Consider the following 25741-nt stretch of genomic DNA (forward strand, 5'->3'; position numbering starts at 1 on the left):
ATCCATGGGGAAAAATCCCAAAAAAACCCAGAGAAATTCCAGGGGCAGGGCCTCTGCTGAGGAACATTCCAGAGAATTCCAGAACATTCTGTGGAATAATGAGGAAAATCCCAGAGAAACTCCAGGGGCAGGGCCTGTGCTGAGGGAAAATTCCAGAACATTCCAGAAAATTCCAGGGGAGAAAAAAATCCCCAAAAAAAACCCCAAAATTCCATGACATAATGGGGAACAATATCCCAGAGAAGCTCCAGGGGCAGGGCCTCTGCTGAGAGAAAATTCCAGAAAATTCCATGGAATAATAATGGGGATTTGGCGGTTTGAAATAAAAAAAGGAAAAAGTCTCTGGTCTCTACTTTGGGGTTTTTTTTTATTTTTTGTGGTAAATTTGGGGGTTTTTGGGGCCTTTTTTGGGGTCTCTATTTGGGGTTAATTTGGGGGGGGCTTGGGTCTTTATTTGGGGGTTTTTGTGGTAAATTTGGGTTTTTTGGGGTCTTTATTTGGGGTTTTTTTGGCTCTATTCGGGATTTTTTTGGCTCTATTTGGGATTTTTTGGGCTTATTTTGGGGTCTCTATTTGAGATTTTTTGGGCTCTATTTGGGTTTATTTTGGGGTCTCTATTTGGGTTTTTTTAGGGTTTTTTTGAGCTCAATTCGGGATTTTTGGCCTCTCTATCGCGGTTTTTCCGCCGCCTTCAAAGCCCCGACAGCACCAACCAATCAAATCCCACGATCTTCAACCTCTCCCTCTACCACCCAATCACAACCACCAACACAACCCACCCACCTCCCAACCAATAAAAATCGCCGTCTCATCCGCAATGTTTTCCACGCCGTCCAATCCCCGCCGCGGATACTCCGAGCCGTTCCCTCGTCCAATCAGAAGCCGCGTTCTTGACGTGGCGGGCGGCGGCGGGGCCAAGATGGCGGCGGCGCTGTCGGTGAGCGGGGCCGGGCCCGGGCCCTCAGCGGAGCCCGCCCGGGTCCCTGAGGAGGATTTGCCGCCGCTGGACCCGGCCGAGGTGCGGAGCCGCCTGGAGCACAGCGAGCGGCAGTTCCGGAACCGGCGTAAGGTGCTGATCCGCGGTTTACCGGCGGATGTGAGCAACCAGGTGAGGCGGGGGGGAACGGCACCGGGAATGAGGGGGATGAGGGGGGAACCGGGAACGGAGGCTCCCAAATCCATCCTCAAAATTTTATTTGGTGCCGGGAACGGGGCCGGACCCCCTAAATCCATCCTCAAAGTTTGATTTGGCACCGGGGATGAGGGGGAAGAACCGGGGACCCCCGAAATCCATCCTCAAAATTTTATTTGGCACTGGGGATGAGGGGGAAGAACCGGGGACCCCCGAAATCCATCCTCAAAATTTTATTTGGCACTGGCGATGAGGGGGAAGAACCGGGAACCCCCCAAATCCATCCCCAAATATTTTAATTTTTAAAGGAATTTTTCATTTCCACATCATCCCCCTTTTTTTCAACTCTTCCCCTTTGCAAAGCCTCAAATTTCCATTAAAAAAACCTAAAAACCAAACCCAAATCTTTCACTTTTTGCGATTTTTTTAAGGCAATTACGCCAAAATTTTCTGTATTTATTGCCTGGGAATTCCTTAATCCCGTTTTTAGGAAACAAATCTTGATTTTTTTCTCCATTTCCATGGAAAAGTCCCAATTTTAGTGAATCTTTATTAATTTTTTCCTCATTTCCATGCAAAATCCCCATTTTTAAGGAACAAATCTTGATTTTTTTTTCCCCATTTCCATTGAAAATTGCCAATTTTTGTTTTTTTTCCAGGATGTCCATGAATTGCTGAAGGACTATGAGCTCAAATATTGCTTTGTGGACAAATACAAGGGCACAGGTGAGGAGGAATTTTGGGATCAAACCCCCAAATTTCCCCCCAAACCCCCAAATCTCACCCTAAACCCCTCAAATCTCACCCTAAACCCCCCAAATTTCCCCTCAAACCCTCCAAATCTCACCCTAAACTCCCCCAATTTTCCCCTAAATCCCTCAAATTTCATCTCAAACTCCACCTGAAACCTCTGCGCATTGCCCCAAACCCCCCAAATTTCCCCCCAAACTCCCAAATTTCCCCCAAATCTCACCCCAAACCCCCCAAATCTCACTCCAAACCCCCAAATCTCACCCTAAACCCCCCAAATTTCCCCTCAAACCACCCAAATTTCACCCCAAACCCCCCAAATCTCTCCTCAAACCTCCAAATTTCACCCCAAACTCCACCTGAAACCTCCGTGTATTGCCCCAAACCCCCAAATCTCACCCCAAACCCCCCAAGTCTCACCCTAAACCTTCCAAATCTCACCCCAAACCCCCCAAATTTCACCCCAAACCCCCAAAATCTCTCCCCAAACCCCCAAATTTCCCCCCAAACCCCACCCGAAACCTCTGCGCATTGCCCCAAACCCCCCAAATTTCACCCCACAGCCCCCAAATCTCACCCCAAACCCCCCAAAATTTCACCCCAAACACCTCCCAGCCCCCTCAAATTTCACCCAACCCCCAAATTTTGTCTCCCCAACCTTCATCACCCTCCTGAACACCTCCCAGGCCTCCTCAGCCATCCGGCATTTACACTGCTCCAAACCCTGCAACTCTCCCCTTCCCCTAAACCCCCAAATCTCACCCTAAACCCCCAAATCTCACCTTAAAGCCCCCAAATCTCACCCTAAACCCCCCAAATTTCTCCTCAAACCCTCCAAATCTCACCCTAAGCCCCCCAAATCTCACCCTAAACTTCCCAAATCCCTCAAATTTCATCCCAAACTCCGCCCGAAACCTCCGCGCATTGCCCCAAACCCCCGAAATTTCACCCTCAAACCCCCAAATTTCCCCCAAATTTCCCCCAAATCTCACCCCAAACCCCCCAAATCTCACCCTAAACCTCCCAAATCTCCCCCTAAACCCCCAAAATCTCCCCCTAAATCCCCCAAATCTCTCCCCAAACCCCCAAATTTCTCCCCAAACCCCACCCGAAACTTCCGCATATTGCCCCAAACCCCCCAAATTTCACCCCACAGCCCCCAAATCTCACTCCAAACCCCCAAATCTCACCCTAAAACCCCCAAATTTCACCCCAAACCCCACCTGAAACCCCCAAATTTCATCTCAAACCCCACCTGAAACCTCCGCACATTGCCCCAAACCCCCCAAATCTCACCCCAAACTCCCCAAATTTCCCTTCAAACCCTCTAAATCTCACCCTAAACCCCCCAAATCTCACCCTAAACCTCCCAAATCTCACTCCAAACCCCCCAAACCTCACCCCAAAACCCCCAAATCTCACCCTAAATCCCCAAAATCTCTCCCCAAACTCCCAAATTTCCCCCCAAACCCCACCCGAAACCTCCGCGTATTGCTGCAAACCCCCCAAATCTCACCCCAAACCCCCAAAATTTCACCCCAAACCCCCCAAAATTTCACCCCAAACACCTCCCACCCCCCCCAAATTTCTCCTAACCCCCTCAATTTTCTCTCCCCAGCCTTCATCACCCTCCTGAACGCCTCCCAGGCCTCCTCAGCCATCCGGCATTTACACTGCTCCAAACCCTGCAACTCTCCCCTTCCTTTAAACCCTCAAATCTCACCCTAAACCTCCCAAACCTCCCAAATCTCACCCCAAAGCCCCCAAATCTCACCCTAAACCCCCAAATCTCACCCTAAACCCCCAAATCTCACCCTAAACCCCCCAAATTTCCCTTCAAACCCTCTAAATCTCACCCTAAACCCCCCAAATCTCACCCTAAACTCCCCAAATCCCTCAAATTTCATCTCAAACTCCACCCGAAACCTCCGCGCATTGCCCCAAACTCCCCAAATCTCACCCTAAACTCCCAAATTTCCCCCAAATCTCACCCTAAACCCCCCAAATCTCACCCTAAACCCCCCAAACCTCACCCCAAAACCCCCAAACCTCACCCTAAACCCCCCAAATCTCTCCCCAAACCCCCAAATTTCCCCCCAAACCCCACCCGAAACCTCCGCGTATTGCCGCAAACCCCCCAAATCTCACTCCAAACTCCCAAATTTCCCCCAAATCTCACCCTAAACCCCCCAAATCTCACTCCAAACCCCCCAAATCTCACCCTAAACCCCCCAAATTTCCCCCCAAACCACCCAAATTTCCCCCCAAACTCCCAAATTTCCCCCCAAACCCCACCCGAAACTTCCGCATATTGCCCCAAACCCCCCAAATCTCACCCCACAGCCCCCAAATCTCACCCCAAACCCCCCAAAATTTCACCCCAAACACCTCCCAGCCCCCCCAAACCCCACCCTAAACCCCTCAATTTTCTCTCCCCAGCCTTCATCACCCTCCTGAACGCCTCCCAGGCCTCCTCAGCCATCCGGCAGTTCCACGGCTCGCGCCTGCGCGGCTCCGAGCTCCGCGTGCAGCTGCAGCCCACGGAGTCTCTGCTCTGCGTGGCCAACCTGCCCCGGGGGCTGAGCCAGCAGCGCTTCGAGGAGCTGCTCAGGCCCTTTGGCAACCTGGAGAGGTGTTTCCTGGTCTACAGCCCCAGGACTGGCCACTCCAAAGGTGATGGTGGCCACTCTGAAGGGAGTGGTGGCCACTCGTGGGGTGTGAGCGGGGTGGGATCATCTCGAGATTTTTATTTTGCTTTTCCCAATCCCCTTTTAATACAAATCTCTTGGACAACCTGGAGAGGTGTTTCCTGGTCTGTAACCACAGAACTGGCCACTCCAAAGGTCATGGTGGTCACTCTGAAGGGGGTGGTGGCCACTCCAAAGGTGATGGTGGCCACTTGTGGGATGCAAGTGGGGTCGAGGTTTTATTTTCCTTTTTCTTTAAATTCTTCCTTTTCCCAGACCTCTTTTAACCTGGAGAGGTGTTTCCTGGTCTGTAGCCACAGGACTGGCCACTCCAAAGGTTGTGGTGGCCACTCCAAAAGTGATGGTGGCCACTGCAAAGAGCATGGTAGCCATAAATGGGATGGGATCATCTCGAGTTTTTTATTTCGGCTTTTTTGCAGATTTTTCCTTTTCCCAAACCCCTTTTAACCTGGAGAGGTGTTTGCTGGTCTGTAGCCCCAGAACTGGCCACTCCAAAGGTCATGGTGGCCACTCCAAAGGTGATGGTGGCCACACCTGGGCTGGGATCACCTCAAGATTTTTATTTCGGTTTTTTTTTGCAAATTTTTCCTTTTCCCAAACCCCTTTTAACCTGGAGAGGTGTTTGCTGGTTTGTAGCCACAGGACTGGCCACTCCAAAGGTGATGGTGGCCACTCCAAAGGTGATGGTGGCCACTCCAAAGGAAATGGTAGCCATGACTGGGGTGGGATCATCTCGAGGTTTTTATTTTATTTTTTTTTCAAATTTTTCCTTTTCCCAAACTCCCCTTTTAACACAAATCTCTTTGGCAACCTGGAGAGGTGTTTCCTGGTCTGTAGCCACAGGACTGGCCACTCCAAAGGTGATGGTGGCCATTCCAAAGGTCATGGTGGCCACTCTGAAAGGCATGGTGGCCACTCGTGGGATGTGAGCGGGGTGGGATCATCTCGAGATTTTTATTTTGCTTTTCCCAATCCCCTTTTAACACAAATGTTTTGGCAACCTGGAGAGGTGTTTGCTGGTCTGTAGCCACAGGACTGGCCACTCCTGAGGGAATGGTGGCCACTCCAAAGGGAATGGTGGCCATGACTGGGGTGGGATCATCTCGAGGTTTTTATTTCGTATTTTTTTGCAAATTTTTCCTTTTCCCAAACTCCCCTTTTAACACAAATCTTTTGGCAACCTGGAGAGGTGTTTGCTGGTCTGCAACCACAGAACTGGCCACTCCAAAGGTCATGGTGGCCACTCCAAAGGTCATGGTGGCCACTCTGAAGGGAGTGGTGGCCACTCGTGGGATGCGAGTGGGGTCGAGGTTTTTATTTCGTTTTTTTTGCAAATTTTTCCTCTTCCCAAACCCCTTTTAACCTGGAGAGGTGTTTCCTGGTCTGCAGCCAGAGGACTGGCCACTCCAAAGGTGATGGTGGCCATTCCTGAGGGAATGGTGGCCACTCCAAAGGGAATGGTGGCCATGACTGGGATGGGATCATCTCGAGGTTTTTATTTCGGTTTTTTTTTGCAAATTTTTCCTTTTCCCAAACTCCCCTTTTAACACAAATCCTTTTGGCAACCTGGAGAGGTGTTTCCTGGTCTGTAGCCACAGGACTGGCCACTCCAAAGGTCATGGTGGCCACTGCAAAGGGAATGGTGGCCACTCCAAAGGTCATGGTGGCCACTCCAAAGGAAATGGTAGCCATAAATGGGGTGGGATCATCTCAAGATTTTTATTTTGTTTTTTTTTCAAATTTTTCCTTTTCCCAAACTCCCTTTTAATACAAATCTCTTGGGCAACCTGGAGAGGTGTTTCCTGGTCTACAGCCACAGGACTGGTCACTCCAAAAGTGATGGTGGCCACTGCAAAGAGTATGGTAGCCATAAATGGGGTGGAATCATCTCAAGATTTTTATTTCGGGTTTTTTTGCAAATTTTTCCTTTTCCCAAACTCCCTTTTAATACAAATCTCTTGGGCAACCTGGAGAGGTGTTTCCTGGTCTGCAACCAGAGAACTGGCCACTCCAAAGGTCATGGTGGCCACTCCTGAGGTCATGGTGGCCACTCCAAAGGGTGTGGTGGCCACTCGTGGGATGCGAGTGGAGTCAAAGTTTTTATTTCATTTTTTTTTCCAAATTTTTCCTTTTCCCAACCCCAATTTTTCCAGGAATTCTCCCTTTCCAAATCTCCTTTTTTTACAAATCCTCCCCTTTTCAAAATCCCATTTTTCAATAAATTCTCTTCTTCCCCCTGCCCATTTTTCAAGAAATTCTTCCACTTTCTAAACCCTTTTTTTGAGGAATATTTCTGTTTTCCAAACCCATTTTTCCACAAATCCTTTCCCTTTCCCAAACCCTTTTTTCAATAAATTCTTCCTTTTCTAAATCCATTTTTTCTACAAATTCTTCTCCTTTTTTTCCACAAATCCTTTCTCCTTTTTCAATAAATTTTCCCCTTTCCCAACCCCAATTTTTCCAGGAATTCTCCCTTTCCAAATCTCCTTTCTTTACAAATCCTCCCCCTTTCCAAAATCCCATTTTTCAATAAATTCTCTTCCTCCCCCTCCCATTTTTCAAGGAATTCTTCCACTTTCTAAACCCTGTTTTTTGAGGAATATTTCCCTTTTCCAAACCCATTTTACCATTTCTGAGCCGCGTTTTTTTCACTTTTTTCCCCTTTTTTCCCCAAATTTTTTTTAATTCCCAATTTTTTTTCATTCCACCCCAACAGGTTATGGCTTTGTGGAGTACATGAAGAAAGATTCAGCAGCCAGAGCCAAATCTGAGCTGCTGGGGAAGCAGCTGGGGAGCAGAACTTTGTACGTGCACTGGAGCGAGGCGGCCGCGCTCAGCCCGGAGCTGCTGCACTCCCGGTGTTTGTGCGTGGACAAACTGCCCCAGGGCTACTGCAACCTGCAGGAAATCCAGGAGATCTTTGGGGCCATCCATACACCCACCTTCTGCCAGGTTTGGGGCTTTTTTGGGGTTTTTTTGGGGGTTTTTTTTGGGGTTTTTTTTGGGTTTTTTTGGGGTTTTTTTGGGATTTTTTGCGATTTTTCGCGATTTTTTGCGATTTTTTTAGGGGTTTTTTATGGGGTTTTTTAAGATTTTTTTGGGGTTTGGAAGATGAGCTCCAGGATGTGTTTGGGACCATCCATGCACCCTCCTTCTGCCAGGTTTGGGGCTTTTTTTGGGATTTTTTGAGATTTTTTGGGGGTTTTTAAAATATTTTTTTCCGATTTTTTTGCGCGATGTCTGAGGTGCCGTTTGCGTCAAGGAGAGGTTTGGGGTTTTTGGGGTTTTTGGGGTGAGGTTTGGGGATTTTTGGGATGTTGGAGAGGCTTGGATGAAGGAGAGGTTTTGGGATTTGGGATTTTTGGGATTTTAGGATTTTTTGGGATTTTTTTTTTATTTTTTGGGGTTTTTTTTCGGGATTTTTTTGGGTTTTTGCTGCACTCGCGGTGTTTGTGCGTGGACAAACTGCCCCAGGGCTACTGCAACCTGCAGGAAATCCAGGAGATCTTTGGGGCCATCCATACACCCACCTTCTGCCAGGTTTGGGGCTTTTTTTGGGGTTTTTTGGGATTTTTTTGGGATTTTTTTGGGATTTTTTAGCGATTTTTCGCAAATTTTTTAGGGGTTTTTTTGGGGGTTTTTTTGGGGTTTTTTTGGGATTTTTTTGGGTTTTTTTGGGGTTTGGAGGATGAGCTCCAGGGTGTGTTTGTTGCCATCCATTCACCCTCCTTCTGCCAGGTTTGGGGCTTTTTTTGGGATTTTTTGGGGTTTTTTGGGATTTTTTGGGGATTTTTTGCGATTTTTTTGCGATTTTTCGCGGCATTTTTTTAGGGGTTTTAATGGGATTTTTTGGGATTTTTTGGGGGTTTTTTTGGGGTTTGGAGGATGAGCTCCAGGATGTGTTTGGGGCCATCCCTGCACCTTCCTTCTGCCAGGTTTGGGGCTTTTTTTGGGTTTTTTTTGGGATTTTTTGGGATTTTTCGCGATTTTTTTGCGATTTTTCGCGATTTTTTTAAGGGTTTTTTATGGGTTTTTTTAAGATTTTTTGGGGTTTTTTTGGGATTTGGAGGATGAGCTCCAGGGTGTTTTTAGGGCCATCCATGCACCCACATTCTGCCAGGTTTGGGGATTTTTTTGGGATTTTTTGGGATTTTTTTGCCATTTTTTTGCGATTTTTCGCGATTTTTTTAGGGGTTTTTAATGGGTTTTTTGGGGTTTTTTGGGGATTTTTTAGGGTTTTTTTGGGGGTTTGGAGGATGAGCTCCAGGTTGAGTTTGGGGCCATCCATGCACCCTCCTTCTGCCAGGTTTGGGGCTTTTTTTGGGATTTTTTGGGGTTTTTTGGGGGTTTTTTGGGGATTTTTTTGCGATTTTTTTTGGGATTTTTTGCGATTTTTTTGCGATTTTTTGCGATTTTTCCGCGATATTTTTAGAGCTTTTTGAGGGGGTTTTTTGGGGTATTTTTGGGGTTTGGAGGATGAGCTCCAGGATGAATTTGAGGCCATCCATGCACCCTTCTTCTGCCAGGTTTGGGGCTTTTTTTGGGATTTTTTTGAGGTTTTTTTGGGATTTTTTGCGATTTTTCGCGATTTTTCGCGATTTTTTTAGGGGTTTTTTGGGGGGTTTTTTTGGTTTTTTTTTGGGATTTTTTTGGGGTTTGGAGGATGAGCTCCAGGATGAGTTTGAGGCCATCCATGCACCCAACTTCTGCCAGGTTTGGGGCTTTTTTTGGGATTTTTTGGGGTTTTTTTGGGGGTTTTTTGGGGACTTTTTGCGATTTTTTTGCGATTTTTTGCGATTTTTTTAGGGATTTTAATGGGTTTTTTTGGGATTTTTTTGGGGTATTTTTGGGGTTTGGAGGATGAGCTCCAGGGTGTTTTTAGGGCCATCCATGCACCCACCTTCTGCCAGGTTTGGGGATTTTTTTGGGATTTTTTGAAATTTTTTTGGGATTTTTTTGGGATTTTTTGTGCGGTTTCTGTGGTGCGGTTTGCGTCAAGGAGAGGTTTGGGGTTTTTGGGGTTTTAGGGGTGAGGTTTGGGGTTTTTTGGGATGTTGGAGAGGTTTGGATGAAGGAGAGGTTTTGGGATTTGGGATTTTTGGCATTTTAGGATTTTTTTGAAATTTTTGGGATTTTTTTTCGGGATTTTTTGGGATTTTTTTGGGTTTTTGCTGCACTCCCGGTGTTTGTGCGTGGACAAACTGCCCCAGGGCTACTGCAACCTGCAGGAAATCCAGGAGATCTTTGGGGCCATCCATGCACCCACCTTCTGCCAGGTTTGGGGCTTTTTTTGGGTTTTTTGGGGATTTTTTTGGGATTTTTTGGGGTTTTTTTTGGGATTTTTTTGCGATTTTTTTGCGATTTTTCGCGGTATATTTAGGGCTTTTTTGGGGTTTTTTTTGGGTTTTTTTTGGGGTTTGGAGGATGAGCTCCAGGGTGTATTTGAGGCCATCCATACACCCACCTTCTGCCAGGTTTGGGGCTTTTTTTGGGATTTTTTTGGGATTTTTTTGGGATTTTTTTGGGGTTTTTTGTGATTTTTTGGGATTTTTTTGCGATTTTTCGCGATTTTTTTAGGGGGTTTTTCTGGTGTTTTTGGGATTTTTTGGGGTTCTTTTTGAGGTTTGGAGGATGAGCTCCAGGATGAGTTTGAGGCCATCCATGCACCCAACTTCTGCCAGGTTTGGGGCTTTTTTTGGGATTTTTTGGGGTTCATTGGGATTTTTTGGGGAATTTTTGTAATTTTTCGCGATTTTTTTGGGTGGTTTTTTGGATGTTTTGGGGATTTTTTTGGGGTTTTTTTGAGGTTTGGAAGATGAGCTCCAGGGTGTTTTTAGGGCCATCCATTTACCCTCCTTCTGCCAGGTTTGGGGATTTTTTTGGGATTTTTTGAAATTTTTTTGGGATTTTTTTCAGACTTTTTTGCGCGATGTCTGAGTTGCGGTTTGCGTCAAGGAGAGGTTTGGGGTTTGGGGTTTTAGGGGTGAGGTTTGGGGTTTTTTGGGATGTTGGAGAGGTTTGGATGAAGGAGAGGTTTTGGGATTTGGGATTTTGGGATTTTTGGGGATTTTTAAAGTTTTTTTTAGATTTTTTTTTAGGTTTTTTGTGATTTTTTTTTTTATTTTTTACCATTTTTCGTGATTTTTTTTGTGGTTTTTTAGATGTTTTTGGGGTTTTTTTTGGCGTTTTCTGGGATGTGGGAGAGGTTTGGATGAAGGAGAGGTTTTGGGATTTGGGATTTTGGGATTTTTGGGGATTTTTTTAGATTTTTTTTTAGATTTTTTTTTTTTCAGATTTTTGTGGGGATTTTTTGCGATTTTTCGCGATTTTTTTGGGTGGTTTTTTGGATATTTTTGGATGAGGTTTGGGCTTTTCTGGGATGTTGGAGAGGTTTGGATGAGGGAGAGGTTTTGGGATTTGGGATTTTTGGGATTTTCCCCCCATTTCTCCCCCCCAGCTGCCCCAAGAGATGGATTTATGATAGATTTTTAATATTTTTTCCCCAAAAATTCTCATTTTTCCCCCCATTTCTCCCCTCCCAACTTGTTTAAAACCAGGATTTTTGATGCTTTTATGATAAATCCAATACAGAATTTTCCCAAAATCCTCACTTTTCCCCCCATTCCTCCCTCCCCAGCTGGCCCAGGGCCAGGACGGGCGGCCCCGAGGCTTCGCCGTGCTCGAGTTCGAGTCCCCGGAGGCGGCCGAGCGAGTCCAGGAGGCCACGGACGGGCTGGGGGTGGCCGGGAGCCACCTCAGGGTGTCCTTCTGTGCCCCTGGGCCACCAGGGAGGAGCATGCTGGCTGCTCTGATTGCAGCCCAGACCACGGTGAGTGAGCCTTCATCATCATCATCATCCTCATCTTCATCTTCTTCATCATTCTCAGCTTTATCCCTGTCATCATCGTCATTCCTGTCCCTGTTCTGTGTCCCTGGGCCACCTCAGGGTGTCCTTCTGTGCCCCAGGGCCACCAGGGAGGAGCATGCTGGCTGCTCTGATTGCAGCCCAGACCACGGTGAGTGAGCCTTCATCATCATCTTCATCATCATCCTCTTCTTCATCGTCCTCATCATCCTCATCCCTGTCCTCATTGTCTTCATTTTCTTCCCTGTCCTCATCCCCCTCATCCTCATCACCTTCTTCATCTTCATCCCCTCCTCATCCTCCTCAGCTTCATCCTCTCCTCATCATCTTCATCTTCATCCTGTCCTCATCATCCTCATCCCATCCTCCTCATCTTCATCCTTATCATCCCTATCCTCATCCCTATCCCCTTCTCATCCTCCTCATGTTCCTCATCCCATTCTCCTCATCCTCAGCTTCATCCTCTCATCATCCTCAGCTTCATCCCTTCCTCATCCTCATCTCATTTTCATCATCCTCAGCTTCATCCCCTTCTCATCAACCTCATCATCCCATCCTCATCATCCTCATCTTCATCCCCTCCTCAGCTTCATCCCCTCCTCATCATCCTCATCCCCTCCTCATCTTCCTCATTTTCTTCCGTTCTCATCCCCTTCCATCTTCATCACCTTCCTCATCCCCTCATCATCCTCAGCTTCATCCCCTCATCTCCCTCATCCCCTCCTCATCATCCTCAGCTTAATCCTCTCATCATCTTCATCCCATCCTCATCATCCTCATTTTCTTCTGTCCTCATCCACTTCATCCTCATCACCTTCCTCATCCTCATGCCCTTCTCATCCTCATCCCCTTCTCATCCTCCTCAGCTTCATCCTCTCATCATCCTCAGCTTCTTCCCTTCCTTCTCCTCCTCCTCCTCATCCTCAGCTTCATCCCTTCCTCATCCTCATCCATCCTCATCATCCTCATTTTCTTACCTGTCCTCATCTCCCTTCTCATCATCTTCATCCTCATCCACTCCTCATCCTCATCATCCTCATCTTCATCATCCTCATTTTCTTCCCTGCCCTCATCCCCTCCCATCCTCATCACCTTCCTCACCCTCACCCCCTCATCATTCTCATCCCATCCTCATCATCCTCATCTTCATCCCCTCCTCAACATCCTCAGCTTCATCCCCTCCTCCTCATTCCCTTCCATCCTCATCATCTTCATCCCATCCTCATCTTCATCCCTTCCTCATCTTCCTCCCCTCCTCCTCATCCTCATTTTCTTCCCTGTCCTCATCCCCTCTCATCCTCATCCACTTCATCTTCATCACCTTCCTCACCCTCATCTCCTTATCATCCTCCTCACCTTCCTCCCCTTCTCATCATCCTCATCTTCCTCCCATCCTCATCATCCTCATCCTCCTCATCCTTCTCATCATCTTCATCCCCTCCTCATCTTCATCCCCTGCTCATCCTCATCCCTGTCCTCATCATCCTCATTTTCTTCCCTGTTCTCATCCCCCTTCTCATCATCCTCATCATCTTCCTCATCCTCATCCCATCGTCATCATCCTCATCTTCGTCCTTTCCTCATCCTCATCCTCCTCATCATCCTCATCCCATCCTGCTCATCCTCATCTTCCTCCCCTCCTCAACATCCTCAGCTTCATCCCCTCCTCATCCTCATCTTCCTCCCGTCCTCATCATCCTCATTTTCTTCCCTGTTCTCATCCCCTTCCATCCTCATCACCTTCTTCATCCTCATCCCCTCATCATCCTCATCCCATCTTCATGATTCTCAGCTTCATCCCTTCCTCATCATCCTCATCTTCATCCCCTCCTCATCTTCATCCCCTGCTCATCCTCATCCCTGTCCTCATCATCCTCATTTTCTTCTGTCCTCATCCCATCCTCATCACCTTCCTCATCTTCATCCCCTTCTCATTCTCCTCATCATCCTCAGCCACATCCCCTCCTCATCTTCTTCCCCTCCTCATCATCTTCATCCCATCCTCATCCTCCTCATCTTCCTCCCCTCCTCATCATCCTCATCTTCCTCCCATCCTCATCATCCTGATCTTCCTCCCCTCACCCTCCTCCTCCTCCTCCCGTTGCAGGCCCAGAACCGAGGCCGGGGGCTCCTCCCCGAGCCCCCCCTGCTGCAGCTGCTGGGGAACCTGGGGAACCCGGCCCTGCAGCTGCTGCTGAGGCCCCTGCTGCACGGAAAACAGGGTGAGAAATGGGGATTTGGGGTAAAAAATGGGATTTTGGGGTAAATGGAATTTTTTGGGATTTTTTTGGGATTTTTTTGGGATTTTTTGGGGATTTTTTTAGCATTTTTTTGGGATTTTTTTGCATTTTTTTTGGATTTTTTGGGGGATTTTTGGGAATTTTTGGGTAATTTTTGAAGGATTTTTTGGGATTTTTTGGGGAATTTTTAGGAATTTTTTGAGGAATTTTTAGGAATTTTTTGAGATTTTATTTAATTTTTTTCGGGAATTTTTAGGAATTTTTCGGGGATTTTTTTTAGGATTTTTTGAGATTTTTTTGGGGATTTTGGGGAACCTGGCCCCTGCTGCACAGAAAACAGGGTGAGAAATTGGGTTTTGGGGTAAAAAATGGGATTTTGGGGTAAATTGAATTTTTGGGGATTTTTTTGGAATTTTTTTGGATTTTTTGGGGATTTTTTTTGGGATTTTTTTGGTGATTTTTTTTGGATTTTGGGGGGATTTTTTGGGAATTTTTGGGTAATTTTTAGAGGATTTTTGAAGATTTTTTTGGGGAATTTTTAGGAATTTTTTGGGCTTTTATTTTAATTTTTTGGAGGAATTTTTGGGATTTTTTGGGGATTTTTTTGGGATTTTAGGGGGATTTTTTAGGAATTTTTGGGTAATTTTTGAAGGATTTTTTGGGATTTTTTTGGGGGAATTTTTAGGAATTTTTTTGGATTTTATTTTATTTTTTTCGGGAATTTTTAGGAATTTTTCGGGGATTTTTTTTAGGATTTTTTGGGGATTTTTTTGGGAATTTTGGGGAACCCGGCCCTGCAGCTGCTGCTCAGGCCCCTGCTGCACGGAAAACAGGGTGAGAAATTGGGTTTTGGGGTAAAAAATGGGATTTTGGGGTAAATGGAATTTTTTGGGATTTTTTTGGGATTTTTTGGGTTTTTTTTGGCATTTTTTGGGCATTTTTTGGGGATTTTTTTGTATTTTTTTGGGATTTTTTTGGGATTTTGGGGAGATTTTTTAGGAATTTTTGGGTAATTTTTAGAGGATTTTTGAGGACTTTTTTGGGGAATTTCTGGGAATTTTTTTGGATTTTATTTTATTTTTTTGGGGAATTTTTAGGAATTTTTTGGGGATTTTTTTTAGGATTTTTTGGGGAATTTTGGGGGATTTTTTAGGAATTTTTGGGTAATTTTTGAAGGATTTTTGAGGATGTATTGAGGAATTTTTAGGAAATTTTTTGGATTTTATTTAATTTTTTTGGGATTTTTTTTGGCATTTTTTGGGATTTTGGGGGATTTTTTTGGATTTTTTTGGGATTTTTGGGGGCATTTTTTGGGGAATTTTTGGGAATTTTTTGAGGATTTTTGAGGATTTTTTTGGGGAATTTTTAGGAAATTTTTGGGATTTTATTTAATTTTTTTCGGGAATTTTTGGGTATTTTTTTTTAGGATTTTTTAGGATTTTTTTTGGGAGTCATGAGGAATTTTTGGAGATTTTTTCCTGAATTTTTGAGGAATTTTTGGGGGAATTTTTAGGATTTTTTTTAGATTTTATTTAATTTTTTGGGGGAATTTTTCGGGGATTTTATGGGGATTTTTTTTTTATTTTTTTGGGATTTTTTGAGAATTTTGGGGTAATTTTTGGATAATTTTTTAGGATTTTTTTTGGGGAATCATGAGGAATTTTTGGGGGTTTTTTCCTGGATTTTTGAGGAATTTTTGGCAATTTTTTGGGGTGAAAATTGGGATTTTTTGGCTGAAATTGGGATTTTTCAGGCTGAAAATTGGGATTTTTTGGAGGAATTTTGGGCTGAAAATTGGGATTTTTTGGAGGAATTTTGGGGTAAAATTTGGGATTTTTGGGTGGATTTTTTTAGGGGATTTATTTTTAATTTATTTTTGATTTTTTTGGGGATATTTTGTGTAATTTGCTGAATTCCTCTCCCCTCCCAGCAGGAATTTTGGGCGCTGCTCCCTCGCTGCCCCTGCTCCCAAATCCTGGAATTCCCTCGGCGCTGCTGCAGCTGCTGCACCCCCAGGGACAGGTGGGGATTCAATTAAATTAAATCAAATTAAATTAAATCAAATTAAATTAAATTAAATTAAATTAAATTAAATTAAATTAAATTAATTTAAATTTAATTTTATGTTATTTCATTTAATTTTTAGTTTAATTTTATTTTATATTAATTTTAAAATGTCATTCTATTTTATTTTATTTTTTAAATTTTTATTTAATTTCATTTTATTTTAGTTTTATTTGATTTTAGTTTATTTTTAAAATGTAATTTTGTTTAATTTTATTTAGTTATTTTAATTTTTATTTTATTTGGTTTTAATTTTTATTTTATTATTTTATTTCTATTTTATTTGATTATTTTAGTTTTTATTTAATTTTTATTTCATTTTAGTTTAGTTTATTTTTAAAATTTCATTCTATTTTACTTTTTCATTTTTTATTTTTTCAATTTTTATTTTATTAATTTCTTTTTATTTTATTATTTTATTTTTGTTTTATTTTATTTTAATTTATTTCATTTTATTTCATTTCATTTTATTTCATTTCATTTCATTTAGTTTTAATTTTAATTTTATTTTATTTTATTTTTGTAATTCTATTTTTTAAATTCAATTTAATTTTATTTTATTATTTTATTTTCATTTTAATTTTATTCTGTTTTACTATTTTATTTTATTTTACTTCTTTTTATTTTATTTACTTTATTTCATTTTTATTTTTATTATTTTATTTAAACTTTAATTTTATTTTACATTTTATTTGTTTTTATTTTGTTATTTTTATTTTGTTTTATTGATTTATTTTAATTTAATTTTAATTTTATTTTCATTTTAATTGAATTTAATTTTATTTTGTTTTTTAGTCTATTTAAATTCAATTTAATTTAATGATTTAAATTCAATTTAATTTAATTATTTAATTTTAATTTATTCTATTATTTTGTTCCTTTTATCTTATTTCATTTCATTCTAAATTTATTTTATTATTTAATGTTAATTTTAATTTAATTTTATTTTTTATTTCTTTTTATTTTATTATTTTGCTTTTGTTGTATTATTTTATTTTAATTTTATTTTTTATTTCATTTAATTTCATTTGATTTAGATTTTTTAAAATTTTATTTTATCTTATTTTATTCAGATTTTTGAGGTTTCTTTCTGGAATTTTCCAGGATTTTTTTCCCTTTTTCCAGCTCTTTTTTTTCCTGAAATTTTGATTTTTTTTCCCAATTTTTTTCAGGGATTTTTTTTTCCTTTTCAGATTTTTAATTTCTCTTTTTTAATTTTTATTTTACAGAAACCTGGAATTTTGGGGGATTCCCCCCTGAGCTCCCTGATCCCCCCCAAGGCTCCTCCCCCCTCAGGTAAATCCCAAAATTTGGGCACAAAATTCCCAAAAAAATTTTAAATAATCCCCAAAAAATTTTAAAAAAATCCCCAAAAAATTTAAAAAACATTTTTAAAAATCCCCAAAAATTTTTTAAAAATCCTCAAAAATTTGGGTGGGAAAATCTGAATTTGGGGAAAAAAAATTGGGGAATTTGGGTGAAAAAAATTCAGAATTTTAAGTGGAAAATTGAGATTTTTGAGTGGGAAAAAATTGAAATTTGAGTGGAAAAAAATTGAAATTTTTAGTGGAAAAAAATTGAAATTTGAGTGGGAAAAAATTGAAATCTGAGTGGGAAAAAATTGAAATTTTTATTGGAAAAAAATTGAAATTTGAGTGGAAAAAAATTGAAATTTTTAATGGGAAAAAATTGAAATTTTTAGTGGAAAAAAATTGAAATTTTTAGTGGAAAAAATTCAAATTTGAGTGGAAAAATTTGAGATTTTGGGTTGGAAATTTTGGAATTTTGGGTGAAAATTTTGGGATTTTTTTTTTTTAATTTCCAAATTTTTTGGTTTTTTTCCAGATTTGGCCCCTCCAGGACCCCCCAAAATCGGAGCCATCCCCAAAACCAAACAGGGGGAGGGAGGAGCCCCCACGGTGAGACCCCAAAATTGGGGTGGGGACCCCAAAATTGGGGAGGGGACCCCAAAATTGGGGAGGGGACCCCAAAATTTTAGGGAGGGGACCCCAAAATTTGGGGGAAACCCAAAATTCAAGGGTGGGGAAACCCAAAATTTGTTGGGTGGGGACCCCAAAATTCTGCCCTGAGCCCCCAGGACCCCCCAAATCCTCCCCAAATTTTCCCCAAATCTCCTTGGAGACCCCCCAGGACCCCCCAAAATCCCCTTTAGGATCTCCCAGGACCCCCCAAAATTCCCCCAAATCTCTCCAGGACCTCCCCAGATCCCCCCTAATTTCCCTCAGGACCCCCCCAAACCCTTCCAGGACCCCCCAAATCCCCCCTAAATCCACCCCAGGACCCCCCAAATTCCCCCCTATATCCCCTCAAATTCCCCCAGGACCCCCCAGATTCCCCCTAAATCCCCCCAAAATCCCTTCAGGATCCCCCTAAATCCCCCCAGGACCCCCTAAATTCCCCCAAAACCCCCCAGGACCCCCCAAAATCCCCCCAGGACCCCCCAAATCCCCTCTAAATCCCCCCAGGACCCCCCAAAATCCCTTCAGGATCCCCCTAAAACCCCCCAGGACCCCCCAAAATCCCCCCAGGATGCCCTCAAATCACCCCCTAAACTCCCCCAGGACCCCCCAAACCCTTTCAGGACCCCCAAAATCCCCTCTAAATCCCCCCCAGGACCCCCCAGATTCCCCCTAAATCCCCCCAAAATCCCTTCAGGACCCCCCAAAATCCCCCCAGGATCCCCTCAAATCACCCCCTAAATTCCCCCAGGACCCTTAAACCCCCCCTAAAACCCTCATAAATCCCCCCAGGACCCCCCAAAATCCCTTCAGGACCCCCATAAATCCCCCAGGACCCCCCCAAATGCCCCCCAGGACCCTCCTAAATCTCCCCCAGGACCCCCCAAATCCCCCATAAATCCCCAAAGGACCCTCCCAAACCTCCCCCAAAACCCCCATAAATCCCCCCAGGACCCCCCAGACACCCCCCAAAATCCCTTCAGGACTCCCCAGGACCCCCCTAAATCCCCCCAGGACCCCCCTAAATCCCTCCAGGACCCCTCAAACCCTTTCAGGACCCCCCAAAATCCTCACAAATCCCCCCAGGACCCCCCAAGTCCCCCCCAAATCCCCCCAGGACCCCCCAGTTCCCCCCCAGGACGCCCCTAAATCCCCAGGACCCCCCAAGTCCCTCCTAAACCACTCCAGGACCCCCCAGAAATCCCCCCAGGACCCCCTAAATCCCCCAAAAACCCTCATAAATCCCTCCAGGACCCCCCTAAATTCCTTCAGGAGCCCCCAAAATCTCCCCAGGACCCCCCAAAATCCCCCCCAGGACCTCCAAACCCCCCCTGACCCCCTCTCTCCCCAGGGCTCTCTGCTGGGGGAGCCCCCCAATCCCCCCTAAATCCCCCAAGAACCCCCCAAATCCCCCATAAATTCCTCCAGGACCCCCCAAACCCCCCCCAAAATTCCCCTAAATCCCACCCAGGACCCCCCAAACCTCCCCCAAAACCCCCATAAATCCCCCCAGGACCCCCCAAAATCCCCCCCAGGACCCCCCAAAATCCCTTCAGGATCCCCCCTAAAATCCCCCCCAGGACCCCCCAAATCCCCCCAAATTCCTCCCCAGGACCCCCCAAACCGCCCCCTAAAACCCCCCTAAATCCCCCCAGGACCCCCCAAATCCCCCCAGGACCCCCCTAAATCCCCCCAGGACCCCCCAGATCCCCCCTAAATCCCCCCAGACCCCCCTGACCCCCCCTCTCTGCCCAGGGCTCTCTGCTGGGGGAGCCGCCCCGGACGCTGCAGGTGCCCCTGAACCCGTTCCTGAACCTGCGCAGCGTGCTGCCCGCCCCGCCCCGTGAGTCAATTTCACTTCAGTTTCACTTCAGTTTCAGTTTATTTCCATTTCAGTTCAATTTCAGTTCAGTTTCATTTGAGTCTCATTTGCAATTTGATTTCAATTTAGTTTTTTAATTTAATTTACATTTAATTTTCAATTTACTTTCAATTTACGTTCCAATTTAATTTCAATTTAATTTTCAATTTAATTCTAATTTAACTTTCAATTTCATGTCAATTTTTAAGTTTAGCTCTTAATATAGTTTGTAATTTAATTTTTAAATTTTCATTTCAATATAATTTTCAATTTCATTTCAATTTAATTTTGTTTCATTGGAATTCAGTTTTTAACTTTCAATTCAATTTTTAATGCTATTTTTTATTTGATTTTGAATTTAAGTATAAATGTAATTTAAATTTAATTTTCAATTTAATTTTTCAATTTAATTTCATTTTAAATTTAATTTTTAGTTTAATTTTCAGTTTAATTTTGTTTTTATATTTTAGTTTTCAATTTGATTTTCCATTTAATTTTTAGTTTACTCTTTAATTTTTAACTTGATTTTTAATTTCATTTTTAATTTGATTTTGAATTTAGTGTTGAATTTAATTTTAAATTTAATTTTTAATATAATTTTAAGTTTTAAATTTAATTTAATTTCTAGTTTAAATTTTTAAAAGAAAATTCTTACTTTTTAGAATTCCCTTTTTTTAAAATCTTTTTTAAAATTTTCTTTTTTTAAATTCCCTTTTTAAAAAAAAATTCATTTCCAGGGAAAAATTTTCAGGTGAATTCTGGAATTTTTGGGACCCCCAGGATCCCCCCCAACGACGGCCTGGAAGTGCCCCAGGTGAGATTTGGGGTGAAAAATCAAATTTTGGGGTGAAATTTGAGATTTTTTGGGTAAAAATTTGAGGTTTTGGGGTAAAAATTGAGATTTTGCTCAAATTTGGGTAAAAAAATTGATTTTTTGGGGGTGAAAATTTGAATTTTTTGGGAATTCTTGGGGTGAAATTGGAGATTTTGGGGTGAAAATTGGAGATTTTGGGGGGGAAAACAAACCATCCAAATCTCCATTTTTTATAAGATTTAATTTAAAAAAAATTTTTTAAATCCACCCCAAATTCCCAATTTAATGGGAATTTGAATGGAAAAAAAATTCAGATCTCAATTTTTTAATAGGAATTAAATGGAAAAAAAATAAATTCCCATTTTTAATAGAATTAATTTTTTAAAAATTCCCATTTTTAATAAGAATTAAATAAAAGAAAAAGAGAATTCCCATTTTTAATAAGAATTAATTTTTTAAAAATCCAAATTTGCATTTTTTAATAGGAATTAATTTTAAAAATTCCAATTTTTAATAAGAATTAATTTTAAAAAAACCCAAATTTCCATTTTTTAATAGGAATTAATTTTTAAAATTCCAATTTTTAATAAGAATGAATCTTAAAAAAAACCAAATTCCCATTTTTTAATAGGAATTAATTTTTTGAAAATTCCCATTTTTAATAAGAATTAATTAAAAGAAAAAGAAAAGAAAATTCCCATTTTTAATAGGAATTACTTTTTTAAAAAATCCAAGTTTCCGTTTTTTAATAGGAATTAATTTTTAAAATTCTGATTTTTAATAAGAATTAATTTAAAAAAAAACCCCAAATTCCCATTTTTAATAGGAATTAATTTTATAAAACCAAAAATTCCCAATTTTTTGGGGAATTTTGGGATTTTAACCCCAATTTTTTTGCAGGATTTGGGCTCCAGGATTTTCCCCCGAGATCCCCCCGGGTCCCTCCTGGGGAGTTTCAACCACAGCAGGAACAAGGTAAAAAAATTCAAATTTTAAGTGAAAAAAATCTAAATTTTTAAAATTTGTGGGGAGAAAAATTAAATTTTTTAGGGGAAAAAATCTGAATTTTTAAAATATTTTTTGGGGAAAAAAATTGAATTTTTAAAATATTTTTGGGGAAAAAAATCTGATTATTTAAATTATTTTAGGGGGAGAAAAAATCTGAATTATTTAGGGAAAAAACCCAATTTTTTTCATTATGGGGGGAAAAAATTTCAATTTTTAAATTTTCTTGGTGGAAAAAAATTAATTTTTTTTTGTTTTTTTAGCTAAATAAAATTTAATTATTTTTGGTTTTTTCAGCCAAAAAAAATCTAATTTTGGGGGGTTTTTGGCTAAAAAAAATCAGATTTTTTTTTAATTTTTGGGGCTAAAAAAGGTGGATTTTGGTTCATTTTAATTTTAATTTTTATTTTTATTTGCAGGGCTCCTCCTCTCCAGGTTTGGGCCCCCCTTTGTTCTCAGGCTCCCCCAGTTCTTATTTCAGCAGTGGAATCCAGGCTGGGCTTAAACAGAGCCAGCTCAGCAAGGTCAGGCTTAAAAAAAATCACCCAAAATGACCCAAAATTGTAAAAAAAATTATCAAAAAATACCAAAACTTGTAAAAAAAAATTACCCAAAATTGCCCAAAATTGTAAAAAAAAAAATCCAAAATTATAAAAAAAAAATGACCCAAAATTGTAAAAAAATTATCCAAAAATACCAAAAATTGTAAAAAAAAAATTACCCAAAATTGCCCAAAATTGTAAAAAAAATTAATCAAAAATTGTGAAAAAAAATCACTCAATATTGTAAAAAAAATTACCAAAAAATACCAAAAATTGTAAAAATAAATTACCCAAAATTTTATATAAAATTATCAAAAAATATCCTAAATTGTAAAAAAAATTATCCAAAATTGTAAATAAAATTATCCAGAATGTCCCAAAATTGTAAAAAAAAATTACTCAAAATGACCCAAAATTGTAAAAAAAAGTCACCCAAAATTGTAAATAAAATTATCCAGAAATACCCCAAAAATATCCCAAAATTATCCAGATTTATGAAAAAAAATTAGCCAAAAATACCTAAAATTGGAAAAAAAATTCCCTAAAAATCTCCTTTAAAAACCCTAAAAAATTCCTTTAAAATCTAAAAAAATCTCCTAAAAATCTCCTAAAACTTCCTAAAAAAATCTTTAAAAATCCCTAAAATTCCCCTTAAAAAAAAAACTTATAAACCTTTAAAAAAATTTTATTTTAATTTTATTTTTTTTTCCTTGCAGAGCATCTCCATCCCTCCCAGCTCCGACTCCCTCCTCACCTTGGCGCCTCCAAACCCTCACTTGAAGGTAACAAAAAATCCCAAAAAAACCCCCAAAAAATCCCTAAAAATGCCCTAAAAATCTCCTTTAAAAACCCCCAATAAATCCCAAAAAAAACCCCAAAAGATCCCCAAAAAATCGCAAAAAACCCCAAAAAACCCTTAAAAAATCCAAAATAAATGTTAAAAAATTCCAAAAAATCTCCAAAAAAAATCCCCAAATATCCCCAAAAAAATCCCCAAGACCCCCCAAAAAAACCTTAAAAAATCCCCCCAAAAAATCCCAAAATATCCCCCAAAAAAACCCAAAAAATCCCAAAAAAATCCCAAATAGTCTTTCAAAGAATTAAAATAATCCCAAAAAAAGGCCCAAAAATCCCCCAAAAAAAGCCCAAAAAATCCCCCCAAAAATAAAATCCAAAAAAATCCCCTAAAAATCTCCTTTAAAAACCCCAAAAAAACCTAAAAAAATCCCAAAAAAATCCCCCAAAAATCCAAAAAAATCCCCCAAAAATTTAAAAAAAAATCCCAAAAAACCCCCAAAAAATCCCCAAAAAATGCAAAATAATCCCAAAAAAACCCAAAAAAATCCAAAAAAAAATCCCAAAAAACCCCCAAAAAATCCAAAATAAATTTTAAAAAAATAAAAAAAAATCCCAAAAAAATTCCCAAAAAATCCCCAAAAAATCCAAAAAAATCCCCAAAAAATCCAAAAAAATTCCCAAAAAATCCAAAATAAATTTAAAAAAAATTTAAAAAAATCTCCAAAAAAATCCCAAAAAAATCTCAAAAAAACCCCCAAAAAACCCCCAAAAAATCCCCAAAAAATCCAAAATAAATTTTAAAAAATCCAAAAAAATCCCCTAAAAATCTCCTTTAAAAACCCCAAAAAAACCTAAAAAAATCCCCCAAAAATCCAAAAAAATCCCCAAAAAAATCTCCAAAAAACCCCCCAAAAAATCCCCAAAAAATCCAAAATAAATTTTAAAAAAATCAAAAAAAATCCCAAAAAAATTCCCAAAAAATCCAAAAAAATTCCCAAAAAAATCCAAAAAAATTCCCAAAAAATCCCAGAAAAAATCCCAAAAAAATTTTTTTAAATCCCATAAATTAAATTAATAAAATTTTAATTATTTTTTCTGTTTTCCAGACTCCCCTGGGGGGCCACAAGCGCGGATTTTCTCAGCTGCTGCCTGAACCTGAGCCCAGCCCTGAGGGTTGTTATGTGGGACAACATTCCCAGGGCTTGGGAGGGCATTATGCTGATTCCTACCTGAAGAGAAAAAGGATATTTTAAAGGGGGAAATGATAAAAAAAATCCTGAAAAGATATCTCAAAAAACGGCCCCAAAAAGGGGAAAAAACGGCGAGAAAATCGTGAAAAAAATGGAGAAAAAATTGAGAAAAAATTGAGAAAAAATGAAGAAAAAATCACAAAAAATGGAGAAAAAAATGGCAAAAAAATAGAGAAAAAATCACAAAAAATGCAGGAAAAACTCACAAAAAATTCACAAATAAATGCAGGAAAAAACTTCAATAAATACAGAAAAAAATCCCAAAAAATCAGGAAAAAAAAACCCAAAAATGCAGAAAAAAGCCACCAAAAAATTTCAAAAATTGCAGAAAAACCCACAAAAAATTCACAAAAAATGCAGGAAAAAAACCTCAAGAAATGCAGAAAAAAAACCCAAAAAAATCACAAAAAAATTCAGAAAAAATCTCAAAAAATGCAGAAAAAAACCCCAAAAAATCACCAAAAAAATTAAGGAAAAAACCCCAAAAATGCAGAAAAAAAACCCCAAAAAACTCAGAATAAAACCTCAAAAGTCTCAAAAAAATCAGGAAATAAAACCCAAAAATGCAGAAAAAAACCCCCAAAAAATCACAAAAAAATTCAGAAAAAATCTCAAAAATTGCAGAAAAAAACCCAAAAAATGCAGAAAAAAAACCCCCAAAAAATCACCAAAAATCAGGAAATAAAACCCAAAAATGCACAAATAAAAGCCCCAAAAATCACAAAAAAAGCAGAAAAAAAACATTTAAAAATTAACAAACAAATGCTGGAAAAACCTCAAAAAATGAGGAAAAAAAACCCCCAAAAATCACAAAAAAATTCAGAAAAAAAACTTGAAATTTTGGGGTTTTTTTATTTAATTTTTTGGGGTTTTTGTTGAATTTTTTGGGTTTTATTTTTAATTTTTTGAGGTTTTTTTGTTGAAAATTTTGGGGAATTTTGTTGATTTTTTGAGGGGTGATTTTTAGCATTTTCAACACCCTCCCTTTTTATCTTTTATACTGAATTTTTTGGGATTTTTTTTGTTTATTTGAGGATTTTTTGGGGAAAATTTTAAAATTTCCACCACTCCTCACCCCCACCTTGAAATATTTAAACCCCCACCCAAAAAACTTTAAAAATTTAAATTTTTGTGATTTTTTTTCTGCCTCCCCCTCCCCAAAGCAGCCCCTGGGAGCCCCAAAAAAACCTCCCTGCCTTAACCTGCTGCTTTTGGGGAAAATTCTGATTTTTTCTCCATTTTTAAGCTTTTTTCTCCATTTTTTAGAGTTTTATTCTCAATTTTTAGGGGTTTTTCTCCACTTTTTTGAGTTTTTTGGGATTTCTTTTTGGGGTTTCCCCTTTTTTGGGGTCTCCAATTTTTTTGAGGGGGTTTCTCCCTTTTATTTTGGGGTCCAAATTCCCCTTTTTAAACATTTCACTGGCGTGGGGTTGTTGTGATTTATTTTTTTTTTCTTTTTGCTTTTATTTTTTTTGCTGTTTTTCCCTTTTTTTAACAACTGGAGCCGTTGCTGTTTTTACACTTTTATTTTATTTTAAATTTTTATTTTTACCTTTCTACTTTAACCTTGTTTTTTTAATCTTAAACAACCAAATTTTTTTCTTTTTCTCTGTGTGGGTTTCACTCCCCACCTCTTTTTCTTTATTTTTTTGGGGGGGATTTCCCAAAATTTTGACTTTTATTCCTTGTTTTTATTGTCTGGTTTTGCTGTATAAGGGGGGTTTTGTGGGGGG

At 40.1% G+C, this 25741-nt stretch overlaps 1 protein-coding gene across 1 annotated transcript; it reads left to right on the plus strand.

Moving 5' to 3' along the window:
• Window positions 1-909: 909 nt before the first annotated feature.
• On the plus strand, window positions 910-24062 carry RAVER1 (ribonucleoprotein, PTB binding 1). The gene is made up of 15 exons (XM_033083686.1): window positions 910-1108; window positions 1792-1858; window positions 4322-4555; window positions 7307-7542; window positions 11228-11419; window positions 13563-13677; window positions 15629-15717; window positions 16989-17055; window positions 17620-17678; window positions 19494-19581; window positions 20337-20413; window positions 21314-21388; window positions 21838-21942; window positions 22677-22742; window positions 23865-24062. The coding sequence occupies exons 1-15, from the start codon at window positions 920-922 to the stop codon at window positions 24009-24011; spliced, it is 1806 nt and encodes a 601-aa protein (XP_032939577.1). The 5' UTR covers window positions 910-919; the 3' UTR covers window positions 24012-24062.
• The last annotated feature ends 1679 nt before the right edge of the window (window positions 24063-25741 follow it).

This window comes from Catharus ustulatus, chromosome 33, assembly GCF_009819885.2.
Source record: "Catharus ustulatus isolate bCatUst1 chromosome 33, bCatUst1.pri.v2, whole genome shotgun sequence".
Lineage (NCBI taxonomy): Eukaryota > Metazoa > Chordata > Aves > Passeriformes > Turdidae > Catharus > Catharus ustulatus.

Excerpts from the sequence above, each read along its gene's own strand:
- RAVER1 (XM_033083686.1), top strand. The coding sequence starts at position 920 with ATGGCGGCGGCGCTGTCGGTGAGCGGGGCCGGGCCCGGGCCCTCAGCG. Across the intron at positions 4,556-7,306 it reads CAGGACTGGCCACTCCAAAG|GTTATGGCTTTGTGGAGTAC; the intron begins GTGATGGTGGCC and ends CCACCCCAACAG. Across the intron at positions 20,414-21,313 it reads ACGGCCTGGAAGTGCCCCAG|GATTTGGGCTCCAGGATTTT; the intron begins GTGAGATTTGGG and ends ATTTTTTTGCAG.